The sequence below is a fragment of the Sinohyriopsis cumingii genome, chromosome 17 (genome assembly GCF_028554795.1).
Source record: "Sinohyriopsis cumingii isolate HCF-2022 chromosome 17, ASM2855479v2, whole genome shotgun sequence".
Taxonomy (NCBI): domain Eukaryota; kingdom Metazoa; phylum Mollusca; class Bivalvia; order Unionida; family Unionidae; genus Sinohyriopsis; species Sinohyriopsis cumingii.
In genome coordinates this window covers 47,908,569-47,934,258 of record NC_142977.1, presented here as the reverse complement: position 1 = coordinate 47,934,258, position 25,690 = coordinate 47,908,569, and the positions used below count along the sequence as shown (strand labels likewise).

The window sequence follows — 25,690 nt, the reverse complement described above, 5'->3', positions numbered from 1 at the left end:
TGCGGTAAATAGCTGACCCACTGCTCTGTATAATGTAACTTTATTCCCCTCCAGCTGGCAACTCTCGTCAACGAGATCTTCTCTTATCAAGGCCATATCGAAGCCACTTATCTTCACAAACATGATCTCGCGCCCATTTACACATCCTGTTTTTGAAATAAGCCTTTAAGTTGGCTTAACAAAACAAGTTGCTGGGTTGCCACGAAGTTTCACATTATCTGTTGGACAATACCTTGCAATATGTCCCCATTGCTTGCATCGATAACACTGCCTATTCTTACGTTGGGACTGGTCGATCTTTTGTTGAAAGTTTAGCTTGCTGCTGTAAATTCTGAATATTTGTCTTGTTGCTAGTTACATTTCTATTTTAACGAAACGTATTATTTTGCCATTGCTGTTGTACATTGATCGGAATATAATCTTTTGCAGCCTCTACAACTGGACTAGATCTCTTGCTCCTCCTAATCCACTGTGAGCGATCCTGTGGCAATTCTTTCATGAAAAATTCGTCACGGAGTCAAATAACTGGGTCACAATTATCCAAGAAACGCTTTATGTGCTGATCTGTCCTGGGCATCAGGCCACGATACGTCTCGGTGCTTTCCCTCTTCATGCTCACCAATGCAGTGAAATGTTCATGCGGTCTCCTTCCAAAACGATTTATCAGTCCTTTCCTGAGTTCCAGGCAATTGCCACAAGCTTGAGTTGCAACATATCTAACAGCACCTGTCAAAAGAGTTCTTAGCTGTAATACTTTCAACTCGTCAGGCCACTTAGCATGTTTTGCAATTCATTTAAAACTCTGCTATGAAAGTCACAATATCTTCTCTTTGTTCATGGTTATATGCCTGCAGCTTTACTTTAAATGGCATTGAAGATGTTTTTTTAACTCCAATTCTCTTTCATTCTTCTTTGCGTTAGGTGCTCTTTTTGTTCCTTAGGTGGTTGCGTGTGCTCAAAGTTAAGTTCCTCTTCATACTCTAGAATCTCAGTATCTGTAAATTCCATCAAATTATGTGCTGCCACTTCTTTTCGTGGTCGTCCTGGAGCAACCGTTGCTCCCTCTACTTCGACGTCATCAGCAACAGACATACTGACCAACTATATGTACGTACTGTAAGTTCTATCACTGTATTCACAGACACTGGACTAGCTTTTCTTATCTACGAGTTTCTGGGATTATACGTCTACACACGTTACAGTGATACACACTTTGCACTTAGCAGTGAACAACTGTACGTTATACATACAGTACAACCAGTCGCTGCTAATATTACACACAGATTCGCTGAATGCACGGCTTTCAGAATTGTCAAACACAATTCTAATGTATTGAACAATTCCAACTATTTCACACAGAATTATCAGAATCCGTACCGCTGCCACCAAAATGTTACATTCGGGTTCAAAGAACACAGAAACACCATGTAAGGGTCCTACAACTTTATGTCAAATAAAGCTAAAATCTTCACAAAATTTAAAAACCAGTGTTACTTACAATACTAAGCCCAGCTACAGAACTGCCTGCTCTCCCGCTCTGCTCTTGATTTAGTAAAGGTTAGAGATAAGTGATTTTAATTAATTTAACATTTCTGCCTTAACAAAGGGCATGAACTGGTCCAGACTATGTTACCCATGGGAAGATAAACTGCAAAACTAACCCTGTTAAGTGTCTGGTATTAAATATCCAGAATGCTGGGATTAATTATCTGGCGAACTGTCACTACTAACATCAAGAATCTGATACAGGCACTGAGAGTGAAATCATACTGATAAGAGATATGCATTGGAGATAATTTTGCAGCTTAAGCATTGACAATGTAAAATTGATATGTCTGTCATGAAATAATTTACGTGACTGAAAAATTAGATAAATATATATTTATTCAAATGGGATGAATGTATGTATCTTCATGTGGCTGTCGACAAATTTCTTCCACGTTCTCTTGAAACATATTTTCCTTTATTGACCAAGAACGCAATTCTAAACGTAGACTTGAGGAAGCACCTTTTTCGTCTATTATTGAGTGCAGTCCTCCTGTCTTATCAGCTTCTATAGTCCAATAATTAGTAGTTGGATCAATTTCAATATCCGCGCCTTCTAACACTCTGTCAATTCCAACGCCAAGATCTGGTTGGTCAACCTCCACAGCAACGCTGTTGTTGCTATTTGGCTTATAACACCTGTAGTGCGAATAACAAAATCTCACGTTCTTAAATATGCTTCAGAAAATAATAAAATAAATACATTGAGAGTATTCTGTAAAATTAATTGTGACATGTAATTATTTTAAAATAAATCAATAATTATGTCAGTTTGTCAATTTGTCGATTGTGTCGATAAATGCATGAATTATAAGTGTTGGTTTAAGAGTTACTTTACACAAATGCAATATAACTTTTTTCATTGTAAGGGGATTCGACATTTTAATGTCATGATCATTTCTAAGCATCGTTAAACAGAATATAAAATCATACCCATTTGTAACTTTATGCCATGGAAACGGAGAATTCATAAACCATCGAGATCACTCAGATTTAGCTTTATTAGCACTAATAGAGTCACTTTAAATTTGAGTAAGATTCGTGCCCTTAAATTATGGCAGAAATGTTTTAAATACATCAACACAAAAGAAACTTTGTCTTAAAAGGAACTACGTGCAAGCGTAACTTGCAGTGCTTACCGCTTTCGTGATTTGAAAACAAGGACTCCACAGATCAAAGACGTGAGTAATACAGCTGTGCCTAACAGGGTATTTGTTAAATATGGCGATCCGATTGTGTCTGTAAAAATAAACGTATATAGTAGCTTGGCGATATATATATATATATATATATATATATATATATATATATATATATATATATATATATATATATATATATATATATATATATATATATATATATATATATATATATATATTTATATATATAGAAAGCAAACGTTAATATAATATATTACCCACAATTAAGCGACAATACACATACTATTCAAGCTTTAGAGTAGCTCGGGATCTTGCCCCTAAGGTATGCATTGGAGAGACAACAGCGTACAAAAGTTTAAAACATAATAATATCATACAAATTTTCGGATTGAGTACAAAGTGTAAGACTTTCACGATCTTGACTTTAAATATTAACCGTCACTTTGTGGCCTGAAAATTAAACTTGTCTTTGCATTCTTTTGCAATATTTATTACTGAATAGTCCTGGAAGCAAAATAATATTTTCCTGCGCTTTCATACCATCTAAAACATAACTTGATTACTTCCGTAATTGCAAGGAAGACATACGTACAAAGACTCACAATATAATATTCCTTACTTGAGAGAAGATATAAAACTAGTACTATTTATTGAAACGTTTTTAGTTCTAAATTGTCTTGCCGACAATTTTGTAATGTGCCTTTAGACAAGTAACAAAAAGCTAGTTTTTAAATAATAACGCGTCTCGAATGAAGAATGCGTAATAAAAATATACAATTTCGAAATTCATAGAATTCACATTCGAACATATGTTTCGAAGACACAAACATACACATACACATACACAAACACACACAAACACAAACACACACACACACATATATATATATATATATATATATATATATATATATATATATATATATAATTAATCAATTATTTTAAAATAATATTGTGCCGTCAAAACTTACGGTAAGCATCAAACTGAAAGCTAACATGGCTAGTTAAAGAATACATCTCTCAACATAAATTATATGTTTATGAATTCTAAATCGCAGGGGGACAAAATTCACTCTCAAATTATAACTTTGTCAATATTATATTACCATAATAACATATTTTTAATATATCTGAATACTAACTCTTATGTATACGCTAAGTATCCTTTGAATCGAGATTTTACTTGTGCTACATTGTATCTGTACTTACATGAGACATAAATGTGCCAAGAATGTTGTGTTCATTTCTAAAATAGTTTGTGAGATATATTTTAAAGTACAGCTAATGTTTAAAAACCCTGCTGTTAGATATCATAAATGAAGTACATATATATCAATAGACATTCAAGCACACTGATTTAAGAAATGTCTTAAAGGGTTTTATTCTGTCCTTATGGTGATATGCTACGATATATGGGCTCTTGCAGCCTACGCCTTCTTCAGAGATGTCAAAATAATCCGCTTTATTAATGATGCAGACATGGGGTCCGCCAAGTCAATATAATATACCAAACTCTACGCAAACAAGAGTAAATTTAAGACCAAAAATTCAACTGGCCATAAATTCCCAAAATATTCTAAGATTTTTTTCTGTAACTGCATCATCCATATGAATGTTATGTGTCACTCATATGTTCCATGAGAAGAAGCAATAATAAACTTTTGTAATTGCTTGTCAATGGCTACTACAAATTTTGAAGAAAATCATATATATATATATATATATATATATATATATATATATATATATATATATATATATATATATATATATATATATACCGGATATAGGATACACTTCCTCTGGACCTGCAAAATAAGAGACACGTAATAAAATATGTCATTCTACGGAAGAAGCTTAAGGCGTATTGTTGGAAATAGCAAAAATATATACGCTTTTTTACCAAAAGAAATTAGCTTATTTCGATGTTGTCTTTTAGCTCATTGTCTCCTTCAACCTGTTGTTTGTAATAGGATTTGTATATTCTTATAGATAAAAATGTTATATCACTAAATATTCTTGATCCTTTATTAAAATGTCTGTGAATATTGTTTTCAGTTTGTGTTGAATATCTGATCATTATGCTAAAGCCTTAGAGTGTAGGTTACAATTCCTCAAGACTCTTGTGTATCAAACTAACTGTTGAGCTAACGTTACCACGTAAAGTGTACATGTTAATAAGAATCAAAATAGTGCCTACGATGTTATTATCATTGCTGCGCATGTCGTCATTTGTTGCATTTTAACAGTCTTCTTGAACTACAATCTTTTCTGAACTAGATTTGTAATTCTTGACCGTGTTAAGATTTCAAACTACCGAATGATATTGTGCCAAATAAATTGAAAATGACCCTCTTTCTATTCCCCTTCGCTTAGCCATGAAGGAAACATTTAAGAGCTGTCCTGTTAGAGAACAAACTTTATAACAAATTTTAAAATATGCTTCTCTTTTTTCAACGAAAAATAACTAACAAAAGAAATCGTATTATTTTAAAGAAATAAAGACAACGAAGCTACTAATGCACTGAAATCGCAAGTGTCCGTTATTGTTAATACTTCTAACTACTACTTAAACAAGCTAGTCTTTAATCTTAACTTACTATGTATATGTGCAAAAGCTTCAAAATTGTTTGGAAAGGAAACTATGACATTAATTGGATGCTCTCGACGGATGACGTCAAGCTTGCGATATATTGTATTTTTTTCAAGATAAAGTGAGACAAAAGGTGCTGGAAGAAATTTATTTACCAGTTTCGTGTGAAATTGTCAAGAGAATTGCCCCTGATGCTTTTCCTGTTTTTGGATTAACTGCTCGGCATATATAAGTACCCTTTTCTGTTACGTTGTAGAAGTAATCCTTAGAGTTTACAATGTCCACCCCTGGCCCTATAAAGGAATATTCACATGGAGGATAACAATCTGCAAAACAGTTGACTGTTTTGATCTGCGCTAGGTTTGAATGATTTTCTCTCTTCACTTCATTAAAGGATACAAGATTAGGACCATCTGAAAGGAGACAAAACTAATATTTCAATCTGAAAAACTAAATAAATCACCAGCGTATTTCACCTTGAAAAGCATTCCGAGTGATACAAATTGTATACTTATATGTACAATTAAGATCACTGATGAATTTAAATTGTATAACGTAAGCTGACCAAAAAAATGAATAGAAGATGTATCAGGTACCTTCATTTCAATATCATAAAACAAGACTGTTTCTATTTCTAGAAAATGATTTTTGTCATATTTATGATGAAAGGATAAAAGTGATGAAATGAGAGAGAAAATGGAAAACAGTAAAGAAATATTGTTTGCATACTAACTTTTTAAAGATAAAATATAAATATATGTAGACATGTTAGCATTTATACAAAACAAATATGAGCATCCGCATGTTGCAATAGCCATCTAATGTCAAAATGTCCCTTCACAGATTCTGTAAGCGCTATAGTTTTCCACATTAAAGTTCAAAGCAACAATGTGTTTGAACTGATACAATCTTGGCCTGTCTCTATTAAGTATACTTGTATACATATGTTGACTGGCATATATATATATATATATATATATATATATATATATATATATATATATATATATATATATATATATATATATATATATATATATATATATATATATATATATACCTAAACCTTTCATAAACTTATCCTTCCAAACAGAGATTGCACTGCATTATTGGGTTCTCAATTTTCGGATTTTAGATGGCTAATTAAGAGTTATAATTTATCCAGGTTAATTGAAGACCCAATATCTACAGCAACAAACTCGGTATAGCCCAATCAAGTTTATTTTCTGTACAGTACTTATTGTTGCTACATTTTATGCATCCTAATCAAGCTACTGTTGTTTTCCTTTTTTCAATATTTACACTAAGAACACAGATAATTTGGAATACTGATATTAACGATGTAAAACAGGCATTACAGATTTCTCTGAAGCATTAAAAGTATCAACAGTATTTCTCAGCACAAAAGGGATAAGACAAGGAAATCTTGTTCGCATTCCGTCCATTTAACAAAATAGTGTATGCCTAACTAGTCTGAATTTTTAACGTATCATTTTTAAATTATTTTTGTAAATAATTTATAGGAGTCTCCTTTGATGATTATGTTAATATTTATGTCATATGTTGTACCTATTCTGGTGGATATAACTGTATACGAAAGTGAAGGAAGCAAGGCATGCCAGCAAAACTTAAACTGACAGAAGTATACATATTATCTGAAAGAATGTAACTAGATACTTGCATATAACTTCCAGGGTGGTGCTATTAACCACGGTTTTATTGGTGACTGTATTCGTAGCTACGCAAGAGTAACTTCCAGCATCTTTTCTTGATATATTTGATATTTCTAATGCTGAGAAATCTGATACAAGCATTTCTGACATATCATGAGCACCATGCTTTATCCATTGAAATGAACAGGATAAATAACAGTCGACCAAGCAAGCAATGGTTATGGTACCACGTTCGTATATAGAGGTTTCATTTTTAAAGAAGTTAACGTCGTCTGGGCCATCTGAAAAAGTCACGATATGATTCAACAGCACAGTAAAAAAATATATAATTTTGTATATTTACTTATGGAGAAGGTAAAACAACCCCAACCACAACACTAACATTATTATTATTATTATTATTATTATTATTATTATCGTTTCAGATCTCAAAAATAGAAAAGACATGTAAATAGTCTTCTCGTTCCGTCCTTTGTAACAAATATCAAAATGCGAAAATAGTCTGATATTTAAAGAATGGTGCAAATATTTCATTGGAGCCTTTTTATGATCATTTGACTGTTTATACTAAACATTTTATATTCACGTAGAAATGACAGCATTTTAAAACAAAGTGAATGGAGGCATTCCAAAATAAAATCAACTTACAGAAGTATTCGTATTATTCGAAAGCATGTAACTAGAGACTTACATATAACATCCAGGGTGATGCTATCAATCACTGTTTTATTGGTGACGATATTTGTAGCTATACAAGAATAATTCCCAGCGTCCATTCTTGTTGTATTTGAGATTTGAATTGTGGCTACCTCCGATACCAGTATTTCTGAGATATCGTGGACACCGTGCTTTATCCATTGAAATGAACATGATACATAACAGTCAGCCAAGCAAGTGATGGTTAAGGCGCCAAATTCGTATGTGATAGATTCATTTGGAACGAAGGTAATGTTGTCTGGGCCATCTGAAGAAGATATTGGGTTATTTTACAACTACACAACAAGATTGAATTAATTTGCAGAAAAGGATTTTATGGGAAAGGTCAAACATTGTTGTTGCACTTTTTATTGTAGTAGTAGTAGTGGTGGTGGTGGTGGTGGTAGTAATAGTGCTGGGTGCGAAAGAAAGGAGATTTAGAATTTGTTCTTGTTTTCCATCCAGTCTACTAAATGTTGTATACCCAAATAGTCTCATTTTGATCGGATTGTGTCAATATTTGTTTGGAGGCTTACTTGATGATTGGTTTAATCTTTATATTATACTGCTTTCTAATTCGGATAGATTTGACTGCGTATTAAAGCAAATGGTATGAAGGCATGCCAAAATAATAAAAACTTACAGAAAAAGATATTATCCAAAAGACTGTATCGAGAGACTTACATATAACTTCTAGGGTGATGCTATCCACCACTGTTGTATTGGTGACTGTATTTGTAGCTATGCACGAGTAATTTCCAGCGTCGTTTCTTGTTGCATTTGAGATTTGCATTCTGGCTGAGTCCACAAGCAGCATTTCAGGAAAATCCTGGTCGTCGTGTTTTATCCATTGAAATGAACAAGACTGATAACAGTTGGCTAAGCAAATGATTGTTATGGACCCAAATTCGTGAATTGTAGTTTCACTTGGAACGAAGGTAATATTGTCTGGGCCATCTGAAGAAGATCTGATATCATTTAACAACAACAACACCACAAGGTTTGATAAGTTTGTATAAATACGTTTGTAAAAGATCAAACACACGCCTTAGGAAATATGTTTCTTTGCAACCAGGAATCAAGTACTTTCTACGATTCATCATCTGTAAACCGATCAATAGCGCACTAATTTATTTAGCCTTTCGCTCTTCTGATTCACTCTAATCAGTTACGTCATGCGTTCTTGTCCATCCCCTTCCCAACGAAAACCAATAGAACAAAGTGAACATAAGTTGAGGTGCATAGGATCTCACTTTCTAGGTACGTGGTATTTGACAATCTGCTAAATACAAAATCTGCTGTGTAAATGATATGATGTATAAACGAAATTATAATATAAATTAATAATTAAGACCAAATATATCAGACAGGAAAAAGCACAACCATAGATCCAGCCTTATTTCTACCAGAACTGTATGTTATGTATTTTCTGGGATACTACACAACACCCTACACTTAAAATGGTATATTAAAATTCACAACCATTATAATTCTGCTCACATCCCACCCCATAAACCAGGGAAAAATGCTTGAAAAACCATGTGATGATTTTATTTTAACATTTGAAAACACATACGACCAAAAACTAGCAAACACAGCAAAATACCCTTCATCAATGTCTTACATAGAGGTTCTAAAATTGTATTTAGGTAGTCAGCGCATATAAGCAAACCGAAATCATTAAATGTCTTCCTCACCTTGCATCCAAGGCATCTGCAAAATGTTGTTAACGACACATGCATATAAATATTGTCTGGAGGAAGAAACAAAAAACTTATATTGCTTCAGTCTTGTCGACCTTGACTTATTGATCCCAGAATCAATAAGTGCTTTGCTTTTCTCCAATACGAGTCCTGCAATGTATTTAGTCGTTGTATCTGACTGATGACCTTGATCTATGACCATTTAGCTGTCGTCCTTGTTGCAAACTAAAAACGTCTAAATGTCTGAGTAAAAGAAATTGTAGTGTCCTTCCTATTGTTTTTTTTCTTCCTGCTTTGTATGTGTGTATGTCTTATCTCCTATGCAAGCCAGCCATAATAGTTCGTCAAAGAACGCAATGTATAGCGCAGAAAATTATTTTCCTCTTAAGAGTCTTTCCAATGACTGTTGAATGTAAAGTATCTTTCATGTCTCATATAAATATAACTGACAAGATTTGGTTTAATATGGTATACAAACCAAGCTTTTGTTTAGAAACAGACTCCGTTATTTCCACTCCTTTAGCCCAAAATTATGTTTCTTTATCGTGAAAGTTCATATAATTATTTAAACCCCACCCGCAATTATATCTACCATATCTCTCAGGTCATGAAACAATAACATTTCCCAAGTTCTTATGCTCAAGGACGATATTTGAACGATTTACTTTGCGAAATCAAAATTATGGATAGAAAACATTGAACACCAACGGACAGGCATACATCATGACAAATTATTAGAAGTAACAAGCATGAGCTGATAGTGTAGTCCCTTCTAAATGCATCACGTGTCTGTCTGAATTGGAAAAATAAATCTTTTGATGTTCTCGTCGTAAATACATGAAATGATTGTTACACAGCATATCACTGTGTTCTAGTAGATAAATGTAGTTGTGTTGTTTTGTTTTTCAAATTCCATGTTCCGTGATTATTACTCGTAGCATTTTGTGGATATAATACTAGCAAAATCAGTGTGCTAGTGGATAGATTGACAGCACACAGACGGTACATCAGCTTTAGCAAAGACTTAAAAGCAAACCTGGTTCTCAGTTAATGTATTTATTGATGAGATAAATGAAGACACTAATAGGAATAAAATGTTGAACAGCTATTTAAGCTACATTAAATGACGCACATTAGTTTCATCACAAATTCAATATATATGTGTTGCTGCTTTTGAATAGGGTATTTATCCCCCTATGCCCGAAACACTAGACTGAAATTAGGGCTTTTTATACTAAGCTGTTTTCTTCTCTCAGAAGCAGCAATGTACCATTTTCACTGAAATAATTTTTATACACTGGAACTCATATAATTATGGTTACATAAATTACACAATCATAAACATGTACATGGGAACCTAGTGTATAATGTACGATGTCTGAAATTTTACGCAAACAGTTAAATTTGTGCTGGACTCCAATATATCAATTTGATTTTAAAATACCGTATACTGATTTTAAACCTAGTGTCAAAAAGTCCTTACGTCAGAAGAGGCAGGCTTCATGGAATGATGCAGTGAATAACAAACTTCATGTAGTCAAGCCAACTCTCAGAGAATGGACTCCTTCCTACAGAACCATACGTAGGGAAGAGGTAATCATTGCAGGAATCCGAATTGGTCATACTTATATCACCTACTCACACATACTAAAAGGTGAAGACCCACCAGAGTGCGTTTCTTGCAATGAACCTTTCGCTGTTAAGCACTTTATGATAGAGTGTTTCAATCTGCGATCTACGTGTATTACAATGTGCATGACATGCAGGAACTTTTTGATACTATAAACATCACTCGTATTATAGAGTTCCTGAAAGCAGTGAATATTTACTCTAAACTCTAACTTGTATGCTATCACCTTGTGCAGTTTTATGCAATATATATATATATGTATATACCGTCCCTTTTTAATAACTTTTCATCATTCTTCATTAACGTAAACAATTTACATCCCTCGTTGATCGGGAAGCTTTATTTTTCACCGTTACCATCCTATCGTTTTAATTTCAACTATTTCTTTTTTTATATCCCTGGTCGGTATGAGACTTTTTATAATTTATTTAAAGATTATACATATAACATTTTGTTTGGCGCTAAATAGCCTAACAGAACTGATGCACCGTTAAAACTCAATCAATCAATCAAAATTCATAGATAGTATCTGAATCTTTTAACTTTTAAGAAAGAATGTCCTATCACAATGGTATGGTTTGCCTTTTATTAAACCAGCGCAATGCAAAACGATTACGGGATCACAATTAGACTTTCTCCGACAAAGTAAAAAGTATTTTTGATCCAGAAAAAAACACCTTAACACCTCTAAACAAAAGACCAACTAGGTGAAATGAAAATTATCAAAGTCAGAAGTGGCACAAATTCTTCGTAGCCATTCTAGCACTGTTGCTGGCTGCGCCTCGCGTGCTTGCCAAAACGACTGCGTTAGGGAATGCCAAAACTGAAATGGCTCTGAAATGGGCGGGGGTGGACACATCTGTGATATTATTAGTCTAGCAAACGAGTAAAACAAGGAAGATGTCTTAGGCTATCACTTTGGCCCCAATAGCGGACATGAAGTCAATGTTTTCAGCCACGGCCTCGCTTCGGACCCACAGATTGACTGATTTTGATTTGCTCTAGATGGAAATGTAATTGAAACATTTCCCTCGTTGTCTTTATGTGGGATGAACTCGGAGCCAAAGGCTCTCGGTCGATAATCCCTCGAACAAAGAAAACCGGCATCATCAGCCCTAAGTTCACACGTTCGGTTGCATAGTCTTAACGACTCGACATCTATGGTATTTTGACTCGTCCAGTCTTACACCTCTACTAGAAGTTGTTTATTAATTAACCCGAGAAGGCGACGACAGCCGCAGTTTTATTCAACAATTACTTTGCAGACTTGGCTAGACAGGCTGAACAGCCTATATACAGACATATTGTTCTTGAAGAGATGCATGCGCTTGAAATTTCACCAACCATGCAGACGGTTATTTACCTCCTGAACTTAGAAACTACACTTACAAGTATATGAAATGCATTTTAATATTTACGGACAAGACTCGACAAAGCGGCACTGGTGTGGATTTGGCCAGGTTTGTTTACCAAAGCAGATTTGACCAAGTTTACCAGCCGGTTTTGTTGAGCTAGCTGGAAAACTAAAAACGTCTAAATTATACATTTAATATATCTCTTTGAAGCTGTGAGGTGCAGTCGCAACGAATAGCTCCAATAACAACGAGATCTGGGGAAGCACAGACTCTGGTATGCCTATTGTTATTTTCAAGAATTACATTGATGATGCGACGAAACAGTGCAAGAATGCAAAGATCACTTAGTTGTCCCCGCCATCAGGCAGACTAAATTCATGATAAGAACTAAGAAAAATAATTAATCAACGAAAAACAAGAACAAGATGATACCTTAGCAAATGGTTGACTTGTTTTCATTGGTGTCGGAGATGAGTCTGAGTTAGATGAACTTAATAACAAATCTTAAACGTGCATGAATATGGATCTTATTATTCATTTTAACCGGATTTACATTTACCTGAAAGTAGATGGTGTTGACATGTCATGTGCAATGAATGAAATTACAATTATCTAAGCGCACACTTAAGCGTCTTTGGTTTTTGAGTTTAAGATTAGATTCATCCATACCAATTGTGATGGCTTATTTGAACATGGCGATAAAGTTGCGGAATTTTCCCATGGTGTGTTGGACCTGCTGATATTTTTGATGCAACCACAGTCATACTTATCTTCCACTTGTTGACGAATATATGCAGCAGAATGGTTTTAACAAACCTTCGTATGCACTGAAATGTAATTTTGTTAAAGGTTAATTAGAAATCGGCAGCTAGACTACCCTGATGTACCATTACCAACTGGAGACCAGCTTAACCCAACATCATTAACATGTAAAAACACCATGTCGCATAATGCGAAACACCATATTTCACTGATAAATCTCAATGGGTGCATTCCCCGTTAGATATGTGGCGCCAACGTTGCCTTACAAAAAATGAAAAGACTCCACTGTTATTTAACATGGTCGTACTTTTCGGTATAACATTTTTGGGACGAAGACGAGAACGGTCGTTTAAGTCATTATTCCATGGTGTAATTAGTATCATTTAATATGACCATAATGTCAGGCGCCCTAGCATATATTTTCTATGATTTTATGAGAGATGTATCGGTAAATATGGGTAAATGGTTGGACGTTCATGTGCGAGTTGCATCTGAAGATGGCAAGATTATCGAGCAATTATACTACGTAATATATATGTAAATAGGCTGTTCATTTATAATAGAAGAACTATGATAGACCTTCCAATTTATAAATGTTTAAAAAGCGGAACAACAGCTGGAAAGTATAATCACAAAGGAGACCGTGTTACTCTGGAAATACAAACAAAAGTGTGGTTGTAGTTTCTACCAATGTTAGTATGGGTGTTTCTGGAATCGCAACAGCTGCAAGTATTACAGTATTTCAGTCGTAATTGTTGGTGCAGCCATATCAATAGTAACATGTGCGACTTGCACCACTAGTAAAATAATCTCGTTAAGGTTGCAATTGTGCATACGTGTCTATTCAGAAATTCTCGCTAAGACACAAACTAGTCTCAATTCAAATACCAAGCTCAAAGCGATGGCTACTGAAAAGAATAATTAATATGGCAGAGTTTGAGCCTCTGTTGGCAGTAAAACCACCTGCGACTTCGACCAAAAACAATGAACCGGAACATTAACTACGGCGATTTACGGCTATACTAATCAAGTAACTGTTTGCATTGCACCAGGAACTTCACTCATATGGTTTCAGGATTCCAACTATAATGCTCATTAATATGTTTTTATAATTGAGTGATTGACAGTACTTTTATGACAATACAAGTCTTCTACCCCCAAATGACTATCCTCTAGCACGGGCGCCTCAAAGAAACATTGTTTTGCGCAAGCTCCGAGGCGTGCGTATATGATTTGGGGACCATATCCTTTTGGGTAAGGGGGTGGTTTAAGGCTCTGAAATAGATCAGCAACAAACATCCAAATTTTTATGCCAAAATAATAAATTTATGTATTTATTTATTTGATTGTATTTTATGTTTTGGGGGAAGGAGGATGTGAATTTTGGAGTTTCAATTTATCTTCTCTCCTCAGTTTTATATCTCTGCTTTTGTCATGAAACTCTGGCTTAAAACTAGACAAGGTTAGTCTTAATCTAAGTTTGCAGTATAAGAGTGGTGTATATAACTGAAATCGTGAAAAGAAAAGACTAGTATGTTCAGGAAACGTTTGATCTCTTCGACTTACTTAACATAGTATATATCATTTCATGGTCCTAGGGATCAATATTTCACTTAAATAGAATCAAAGGGTTAGAAATTTGTAATCCTTTCTTTGTAAAAAAAAATGTTTCAGCTAAAACTTCTTTTGAGACTACAGCGATTTGTTATGTTTATGGATCCTCTACCACTACTCTATTGCAGGACTTACAGTCTTAATAGTTCTGTCGTGTAAATCTACAACCTATCCAGGATGGAAAAAAGCCAGTTCAAAATGCTGAAGGGGAAGATTGATCTTGAATTTGTAAATGTTATTTACATAGTAATTATGCATTCAGTTACAAACTTATCTCCTTTTAAACCGTAATTTAACGGCCTTAATTCCCAATTATTTTAGACGTCACCATCAGCGTATATTAGAAGTGATCCGTTTAGTTATTCCTGGGCTATTGTACACTGACACTCTTTAAAATCTTCAATATTTCCATATATATAGCAATTGCTCCAGTCAGACACATAATAGTTCGAATATACTTACACTTTGTCTCCCTCAACTATGTTTATGTAATTTCTTTACTGCTGACATTTATTTACAAAAAATAATCGACGAGCAACTAATTATGCACATCTACAGCGGAAGGACAATGGGATTAGGATTTTGAATTCTGTGTTGTTCTTCTGTCATACATACGTACGTACGTACATACATACAGACATACATACATTGTTAAGTATATTTAACTTGTATTGTTCGTTCTTTTATCATTATGTGTTACGTATAATTGCAATTTGTAATTGATCTTGTCAGAAATCAAGTTCATTCTGTACCTGACTAGTGCCATTCATTCTGTAAACAAGATAATACAAATATTTTTCTGAGTGTAGTTTAAATATTATCGTATCTGAGTCTCGGACATTGGTATTTCCAAATGGGAAAAACATGTCGTACCCGATGTTCATTACATTCTTTATTATAAATTTAGTAACAATTTTATATTGTTGACAGTTTAGAATTTTATAGAGAAGAACGTTGGACCCTTATCCTGATTCCACCTTTGCTTTAAATGAAAAAATATTCATTCTTGTAATAACATCTAAAGCAGAATCATATGTATTAATCCGTTGAATTTTTTTAATTATTTTTTGGATTTATTCAAATTATTAGTATTAGAATTACAAATTACACAATAATATTCGTGGACAGAGAAATATTAACCTGGAATTGTAGTGATTTCAGACAAGGGCATCATAGATTATACTACTGTGATTCATCAACAGACTGTTGATATATGAGAAGTCACAGGCCACTACGGGCACATCAACACATTCAGAGTTGAAGCTGTTATGGAACACCACTGTAATTTAATTAGAACCGTTTTCATTAGGAGTGTTGATTACACTTGTTTGAATAGTTAAGATTTAATTCACCATTTACTGTAAGTTCTTTTTTTATTAATTGTATTCTAGGGAAATAAACTATTTTTAATTTTACCAAACATGTTGATTTTCGTTCCTTTATGTTACTTAGTTTAAAACCATAGATTCGTAATAACATACATATATACATACATACACACATGCATACATACATGCATACATGCGCACATACATACATACACACATGCATACATACATACATACATACATACATACATACATACATACATACATACATACATACGTACGTACATACATACATACATACATACATATTTACCTACCTGCTACTATTAGATATACTGTGTATATTTCTTCGTCATGCAGCTGGCTATAGGCTGTGTATAGTCCTTCATCATCTTCTGAAATGTTTTTTAGTCGAACGATCAACCGGACTTCTTGGTTTTGCAGAAGAAAGGAAACTTCCATTCGATCCTTGTACTCTGGTTCAGGATAGGATGTGTTTTTCTCTGGCCATATTGCCAGTATATTCTTACGGGTATTTTTTATATAAATCAAGTCACCTGTTCTATTTTGAAGTGTCCAGTTCAAAATAGCATTTGATCCAACATGGCTCCTGATGGTCGTTTTACCTAGTTTAAATATTATACGCAAATGTAACAGATCAATGCAAAAGAAGCAACAAGAAGTTCCTACTAATTTCGTTATATACAAATCTTAAGTAACAAAGTATTGACGAATTCGCATATTTCCAGTCGCTAAAGGCGCCATGAAAGAAGTTCGTAACCGTGGAAACTATTTATTTAGTATTTCCTAACTAGCGACTTTGCAAAAATAAGCAACGAGCTGCAAATCCAATATTGGGGATTTTCTCGTACATTCTACCCATAGCACTCAGGGTCTTTAGAATAGCATCACCTCATTAGCAGACATTATTATTTGCAGACGATATCTTAAATCCACAGACGCAACAATTTGACTGACAGCGTGCGCAGATTAGATGTAGAACGGAAGCCGTATAGTGGCAAATGATTAGAAAAGAAAGAGATATTTAAATTAGATAAACATGTATTTAGAACATGATGTGTGCGTGTTATGCTCATTTGATATGTGATTGTATGTGGGTATGTGTTACGTCACATCTGCATGATAATGGCTATATGGTGCTGACTAAAGATAAACATTAAATCTGAACTGCACACACATTTATAAGATAAACCCTTCCAAATATGAAGTAAAACAGGTAAATATTAACGTTAAATTCATAAAATATAAAACGAATATATAATAAAATACAAATTTAACACATGTAAAATGGTGCTTCATGGAATCTAACGACTTTCTCAGTGAAAAATGTGACATTTCAATTTATCGACTTTTTTCTTTTACTACTTTATTTTAGATGTTTTCCTCTCATCTGCTGGACAATTTGCTGACAAATTTTCCATTAGATTTTTTTCTTGTCACCTGATATATTTATCAATTTAAGGTGTCGGAAGAAAGTATCTAACACTACGTTGATATTTATCTTATTTTACAGATTAGATTGCACATTCTTCTATCAACTAAATATTCCATATTGGTATCCAAGAAAGGTATGAAGGAAATTATTGGTATTTTCTAAGATTACTGATTATTCTGCATAATAAAGGTTGAGTTTGTTGCATTTGTAGATAGTCATGTATACTTGCTGAAGTAGGCCAAAGAACTAAAAAGACCACCTTGTGCATGTCCAAATGAACTAAAGCCTTAATACGGACTCAGTGACCTATATATGTAAAAACAGACGTTTGTCTACTTGTCAGCGAGATGTCCCAGAATGCTTTTTCGATAGTGCATTAGCTAGAGTTTCTTACAATATAGAGCAAATGTTTGTCAATAATCAAAAATGTAGGCCTTGATGTGCGAGATTTATGCCAAAGTGAGATCAGTTTGGAAAAGGCAGATCAATCAGAAAAATCCATAGCATGAATTAGACTTTGCACTGTCGAAAGGTATGCAAACGTTCTTGTTCCCCGGCTTTTGTGTCATTATATAACATATCTGTTGCTGGTTGGATTTACTATTTTGTTTCCTACGAACTATATATATATATATATATATATATATATATATATATATATATATATATATATATATATATATATATATATATATATATATATATATATATATATATATATATATATATATATATATATATATATCTGTGTTTGTGTGTGTGTGTGTACAAAATAAATGTCCCTTTATTTTTCCTGCGGAATGCATTAGTATAATAACTGTGTATTGTTTTATGTTAAACAAGTTCTTCTTCTTTCTAATACTCGTGAAATGAAGCAAATTGTAATTGAGAAATGATGTAGTTATTAAATGGTGCAATATCGATCTTCAAGCAAAACAGACCGAAATACCTATATCTTTCAAATTATCATTTCATATCTAAAAGTTTGTAAAAGGTGAAATTTCCTAAACTTCATCTTATACTATACTTCATTTTCTAAGTATAACATGCTTGCGACTTGCTGTCTGCTTCGACATTCACCCGAAACTCGATTATCCCCGCTTTCGAGTTAGATTCAAACAAGTAAATCCATGTTCTTCACCTGGCACAATCTCACACTGGTTGCACTATTCATTTCGGTGTCGTTGGTATATGCCGATTTCAGCCCGGTTCTGATATTGACCGTTCGTCAAGAAATGGAAGAACCATCTAGCACAAACGTTTTTGGGCTTCAAATGATTCTTTAATATGTTTAGTATGATTAAAACAGCTGACGAATTAATGTACGTGATAATATAAAGGTTTGACATTGTGTATGAAGCATCTTCATCAATTGCTTCTTCACAGCAGCCACATCCCGCTCAACAATCGTAGACAACAGTCCTCCAGAAAGTAAGCTATGTTTAAGGTATTCAAAGCCATCATCAAATTCATGACCACAAACTGTTATGAAATAATGGACAATAAAATCTTTTAAATTTATCAAAGTCGGCCTTGGTATCAGTCAGACAGTACGCTGTGAGCAAGCGGATGTTGCAGCAATTAGTTTTATACAATATCACCATTGTTCTACTTCTTCGACAGTGTCACGAAACTGTAATGTACTAATGTTACGTCAATCACGTACAACTGTATGTGTCTAGCCATGTTGTGTTTGCGGCTGCAGATCGTTTTATTGACCCTTATTTCGCCTAATAAAAGGCATTAAATTTATTGTCAGGTTTAAAAAATTAGGAATATATTCAGAACTTTTCAAATACATGCATATCCGTTTATCTGACTACATAATTTTGTGAAAATTGTTTTTCATACAAAAGTTGATAAATCAATATTTCTCACGAAATTCCCTTTAATTGGAGAAAGTGTAAGTATTACAAAAACTTTTATTCGTTTCTTTCATAAAAGTATGTGCAACACTTTTTTCTCTTATTCATTGAAACTTTAATATTGAGCAATCTTGAGATATTTTAGCCATCTAATTGTTTGTCGTGTCCCTGATGAAGAGAAAAACCAATGATAAAGTGTACAAATTAACCACCCTATGTATATAACTTAGCATAATTTTAGAGGAAAATAAATTTAATACCGCGAGGATTGTTCAAGCAATGTCATTTATAATATATTTAACTGAGTTAAAATACTGCTGGAAATATGTGTGAAAGCTTGCAACTACGAGTAATACAAACCCAATTCAGTGCATTTTTTGGAATCTTCAGTAATAGCTTAACTTTCAAATTGTCTTTATGTTTTGTTGGTTTTAAATTTCAACGCAGAGATTTTATTCTTCGCTGTCGAACCTGAAATTAAATTTTGGTGAATGCCATAAATGCTTGTATTTGCAGATTTATATTCAAATCAATTTCATGAACTGTTGTATTTTTCTCTTACTTGTGGCATTTACGCATTGCGCAGATTTATATTAACTCGAGTTTTTGTAGACACAGATGTTATGACAAAAGACATCAGGCTATTATTTTTAATGGTTTACACTTTGCCTGATTTTCCTTTCTGCACAAACACGTCATAAATGAGTCATAAGTATCAATATTTAATCGTGTAATTCAGAGTTAAGTTGTAAAGTAACAGATGAAAGGAAACACTCAAACTCATAATGTGATAGTACCTTAGTAATTAACAGATTCCTATATAGAATCATTTCAGAATAATGATGATTAACCTCTTTTGGGGCAACATAAATCTGCCATTTATTGGTATTATTATTGTCATTATTATTATTATTATTATTATTATTATTATTATTATTTTTCGGACTTTGTAATCAACTTAATTTAATTTCGGTATTGGCTGCTCCTAAATGTGAGGTCAAAAGTATTCCTTTAATGCCTGGCACTTTAGTTGCATAATTTGTAAAAATTAAATTCAATTTGAGGGAAAAGTGGATGCATTTTAGACGTTTTCAAATAATCCCCTCATGTTAAATTTATTTATCTATCTACCTGCCTGTCTATCTTGCAGTATTTTTTCATGTGACATATACATTTTCAGGTATCTTTATAGCCACAAATCAATAAGAGAGAGAGAGAGAGAGAGAGAGAGAGAGATTTATGGGTTACCTCTAATAGCAGGGACAGCAAAGAGTAGCCAAATTAAAAATATCATATTGTTTCTTGCACTCCACTCGCTTTAAATCCCCCAAAACAAATGAGATATTAGGATTCTTATCAAAGAAATTTATATTTGTGAAAGGAAATGGAGAATTTGTATTGGAGAACAAAATGGATTCTCCATTGTGTTGTTTTGTCTTTCAAAACATGAATAAACCGGACTTCCATGGAATGTATAAACAAAATCAACAAAACTTCCTTCCTTCGACTCTGAAACATAAGGCGATATAAAAACTAGATAATATTATTCGGTAAATGCATTAAAAACACTCATTGGCTTCGTTTTCAATTACTGAACGATTCAAGAAACTCGACAACTTGAATGATCACTGACACAAAAACATTTCCTTTGTTATAGGCATTGTTTTTGTTTAATTGTTATAATGTTACATAATAAACATTAAGTATTTAACAGATATATGTATCCAAATGTATTGGTACTTCTAAATCCATTGTTTTTAAACAAATTGTATTTTAATCTATTATAAGCACTCAAAATCTGGGTTTGGGTGTATACTCAAAATAGGGAATTTAGTGAATACGGGGCTCGCGTTCCTTTTCGAAATTCATGATATATGGATACAATATTTCACTAGAAAAGGAACAGGTGATCGACAAATAGAGGGTAAAGCACATATCCCTAGTTTCTACACCAGGGGTCAACAACCTAGTTTACATTGCATGCCAATTTTTAAGGATTAATTACAAAATGAACGAGCGCGTGCCACCAGTAAGAGAGTAACACTGGTAGAATCGGGATTTTTGGCTGCCTTTCGCGTGCCACACAAAACCTCTTGAAGTATCACCTTGTGGCACGCGTGACATAGGTTGCCGACCACTGTTCTATACTGTGCCTATAAAAACATCATTATATAAAATAGATGTTTGACATAATGCAAAAGGTTATAGAGCCATATGTTGTTTCAAGCAGGAATCGAACCCTAACTAAAACAGACACGCAACAGGTTAGAGAATTATAAATCCTTCCAAGAAGGAATCGAACCATAGACAATTGTAAATACGCCTATTACATGCCACTCAGACGTCAGCCCTTTAATACTCTCCGCAAGCCGCAGTACTGCTCGTGCAAAGATCACATGATGCCATTATCAAAGTGACTAGCAAACTTACAAAGACAGTCTGCACTATCTACGACTCAAGGAACAAGAGAATCTTTGAACAACGATATGATGTCATCATTCTTCAGCGCTGGATATCTCATAGATAACCAAGAGGCTGAGACCTGTTTTGATAACCTTGATATAGCCACAACCATTCGTGACCTTGTTCTCTATAGGCGATGACTACCCCCGCAGTGCTGGCACAACGATCATGTCCAGGAAGGGACAAAACAGACCACTCTCGTGATACCCAGTTCACCACAGCAAAGGCTATCATTAGCATGGGAGCTCACTGCGTCATTACATTAACAGGGAAGCATATTTGGTGAATGCCGTGATGAAGGTTGGGTCATCTTTGCAGTCAAGCACACCATTTTGTCGCATCACAAAAGTTTGACTAGAAGGAAATCCGGTATATAGAGTGACTTCAGATGACATACTGTTGACAGCTCTGCTTGCGTCCAAAACTGCTCTTGGTGGGTACCACAATTCGTTTGAACTGAATCCTTTGTTTAATGTTGCCTAGCGCATTTAACGTAATTTTATTGACAACGCTGAAGCGACTAATCCAAGTTTATCGTAATTGCACGTTTTCAAATTAGGCGTTATTTCCTAATCATTAATCTTCATGCCAGTTTTTTTCGCGACTGGAGTGACCGTTGCCTGACCTTTTATTATTTGCACTTCGTCCACATGGTGTTCTCTCCCAGGACGCTATCAAGGCCTACCTCACAGCCTTTCCAAGCGTCATATTGATACAGACCGGAATGACCTGGTGGTGTTCTCCAGTTCCACGGGAAATTTTTAACATTCGGGCATGTACGTCTCTGTCATATTTACCAAGCCAGTCGGCCTCGTGGCCGGCTATGTTACAGTCGTTAGAGCCTCTAGTGCACTAAATGATGGCGGCAGTGTGTCCGTGGTATATATCAAAGAGTATAATGATGATGATGGTGCCCTGATGACCTTAACCACCCGCGAAATAATCAGTGATGAGCTACTAATGAACCACAAATGGATAAAAATCGTACTTGAAACGTCGAATCTCAAAATGCAATCACAATAAAGTTGTGTCACTAACCGGGTTCCAGATGCGCAGCCGATCTTGCGACCAGACACAGCATCCTCTTGTGGTCTAGTGCCTGCTTTCTTGACTTGGAAACGTGAAAGTACCTGCTTTCTTGACTTGGAAACGTGAAAGTACAGCACTAAATGCCTCTCTTTATTATGGCTGGGATTAAACGCAAACCTTTCAGGATCTGAGTGATTTTGTTACATAAGCAGCAAAAACAACATTATCGCCATTATATGCGCTCGACTCTATTAAACTATATGTGCGTCATGGCAACAGATCAAGATAAATGCTTTCAATCCGTGCAAACGGTGTCAGACTCAAAATGAAGGTGGTGGTCATTCATGCTAAAACTTTACGGCTAGCGCTGCGTTTGTGTTCCTTTCTGGAAACAACATCCGTGTGAGGGTATCACCGCAGACGCACATGCGTCCGAATTATCAACCACTTTGCCTATACTTGTCTTCTGCTGTTAGAAACTGCTTTATAATTATCCTAAACGACAAACAAATCCATGTGGAAGGATCTAGATATAGACAGTGATTACGAATCATTGGGGGGCCCCGAGTGGCCGAGTGGTCTAACGCGCTCTCCGTTACGGATCACTGCCATCTCACCTCTGTCTGCGTGGGTTCGAGTCTCGGATTCAGCCAATGTGGGTATGTGAGAAAGCTTGACAGTAGCGTCTCGTGGGTCGGTGGTTCTTTTCGGGGTTTTCCCGGGTTCTTCCTCCACCATTAATACTGGCCGCCATGTATAGCCTATCGTGTGCTGAAAAATGGCGTTAACCCCTACAACAACAACAACAACGAATCATTGGTGTCATCCGACATTCCTGCTATTGGCGCGAAACATTGATATTTGAGCGTCTGCAAAACATGTGCATCACATCGACAAGGAATACAAAACACTGTGCGAGATTTGGGATCGACAAGTATCGGTTCAGATTGGAGAACAGATAAACATCAAGCGGTTGTAACACCCAGAGAACCATAAGCTAAAAGCTAAATCGCGATCATCATACGGTATTTTCTCTTTCGCTGTCGGAACAACAGCAAAAGTACTACAATGACACAGGTATTTGTTAGCGAAATTGTACTGGCAATAATCTTTCACCCCTCTTACACCAATTGGAAGAAGGAAGAAACAAATAATTGCTGACAGAAGGCACGGTACTGTAACTCTTGGTGATAATCCTTGGGATCAAAACAATAATCGGTTTGGAGTGGTTTTAGGTAACTGTGTTTTACGCAGGCGTAAAATAAAATATTATTCTAAGTACTTATGTGACGAGAGAGAGAGGATGAGATTAGTTTGTCCTATATCTAACACTTAATAGCTGATCTCTACAAGTTAGCCCCTTAAAAAACAACTACGGGAGCCCCTGTCCTTAAGTTTGTCATTTAGCGAAACGAGGGCCCATGCCATGCATAGTACACGGTGTTAGAAGCATTTTCAGCTGACCCGAGTGACCAGAGTGATCCGAGATATCGGAGTGATCGGAGTCGACGTGGTACCAGCTGCAGAGCTAACCACTGAAGTCGACCATAGCAGCTGTGAAACTGAACCATAGCAGCCGTAGAGCTGAATAAACAGTGTTGCTGGTTGAGCAGCAGGTGATCGGGTGTTACTGACCGAGATTGGTGAGCGCTGACTGCTTGATTGACGAACCTTGAATAGTAACGACTTGATTGGCCAGCATGACTGGTAGCTGAGTGTGCTGGTGACGGAGTGTGTAATTCCATACATGTAATCTTTCAGCCGTTGGCTAATTTAAGGGGGGTTTGTAAAACCCAGTGTTTTTAGGACTGTAAAGATAATTTGTATATCTTTCTTTTTGTTTACATAATTTCACTGTTTTAGTGAATACATTTTACTATATAAGTAAAATGCTACATTTGTTTTATTATTTGAGCAAAACACATCAATATTTTTGTTCTGAAATCACTGTGAATCATTCACCCGTTGTCCTTGTACTTTGTAAGGTCATTTATTTGTATTTGCGTTATTAAGTCCGTGCGCTTTATGTTAATTGATCCAATGTTTGGATCATATACACGCACATATTAATCATAATTAATTGCTCATTCAAGTCGTTCGTTATTAAACATTGTATTTGTATCACCATTAAACATGTTCTATTGTAGATTCGAAATCCCACCCGGCTATATTGTTACAGTAGGAATTTTGCAAAATCACATTCTAACAAACTAGTCAGCTACAAGTTAGACCTAGTGATTCTCAGGGCTATACCGGTTCAGGTTCATTATCTCATCTCCGCTACAGTAGCCGGATTGTTCCGAGTATGAGAGAGCGAAAACGTACAATCTTTTAACTTATTTCTGCCTTTTCGATTATTACTCTTCTGACTGTCCTATAGTTACCATCTTTACTTTATCTTGTACCATGCACCACCCATTGCTTAATAGTCAAGTGTGACCGTGTCAACGCACTTGTAGGTAGATGCTTACCATAATTGATCTGTCCCAGCATGTGTCGTGAATTTATCAGTTAAACTACATTTCAAAATTTAAAGTGAATTTCAGTTTTATTTTGTTTCTGCTTGTATATTTCTTTTTTGGAGGGTAGTAACTTAAAATTGAAATTCGAGATCTAAATTTGCCTTTGGTTTTCATAACTGAAATGTTTCGGTCTACTGGGAAAAGATATATTCAAGAAGGAAATATTCAGAACATCAATATATATATATATATATATATATATATATATATATATATATATATATATATATATATATATATATATATATATATATATATATATATATATATATATATATATATATATATATATA

At 34.6% G+C, this 25,690-nt stretch overlaps 1 protein-coding gene across 1 annotated transcript; it reads right to left on the bottom strand.

Annotated features, from left to right (window-relative positions):
• Positions 1-1,409: 1,409 nt before the first annotated feature.
• On the bottom strand, positions 1,410-20,710 carry LOC149778561 (cell adhesion molecule CEACAM5-like). Its single transcript, XM_089938357.1, has 9 exons — positions 20,632-20,710; positions 16,380-16,688; positions 8,355-8,627; positions 7,666-7,938; positions 6,983-7,255; positions 5,457-5,714; positions 4,490-4,516; positions 2,685-2,784; positions 1,410-2,184 (listed from the first exon to the last, which is right to left on the bottom strand). The coding sequence occupies exons 1-9, from the start codon at positions 20,675-20,677 to the stop codon at positions 1,887-1,889; spliced, it is 1,857 nt and encodes a 618-aa protein (XP_089794483.1). The 5' UTR covers positions 20,678-20,710; the 3' UTR covers positions 1,410-1,886.
• Positions 20,711-25,690: the final 4,980 nt, after the last annotated feature.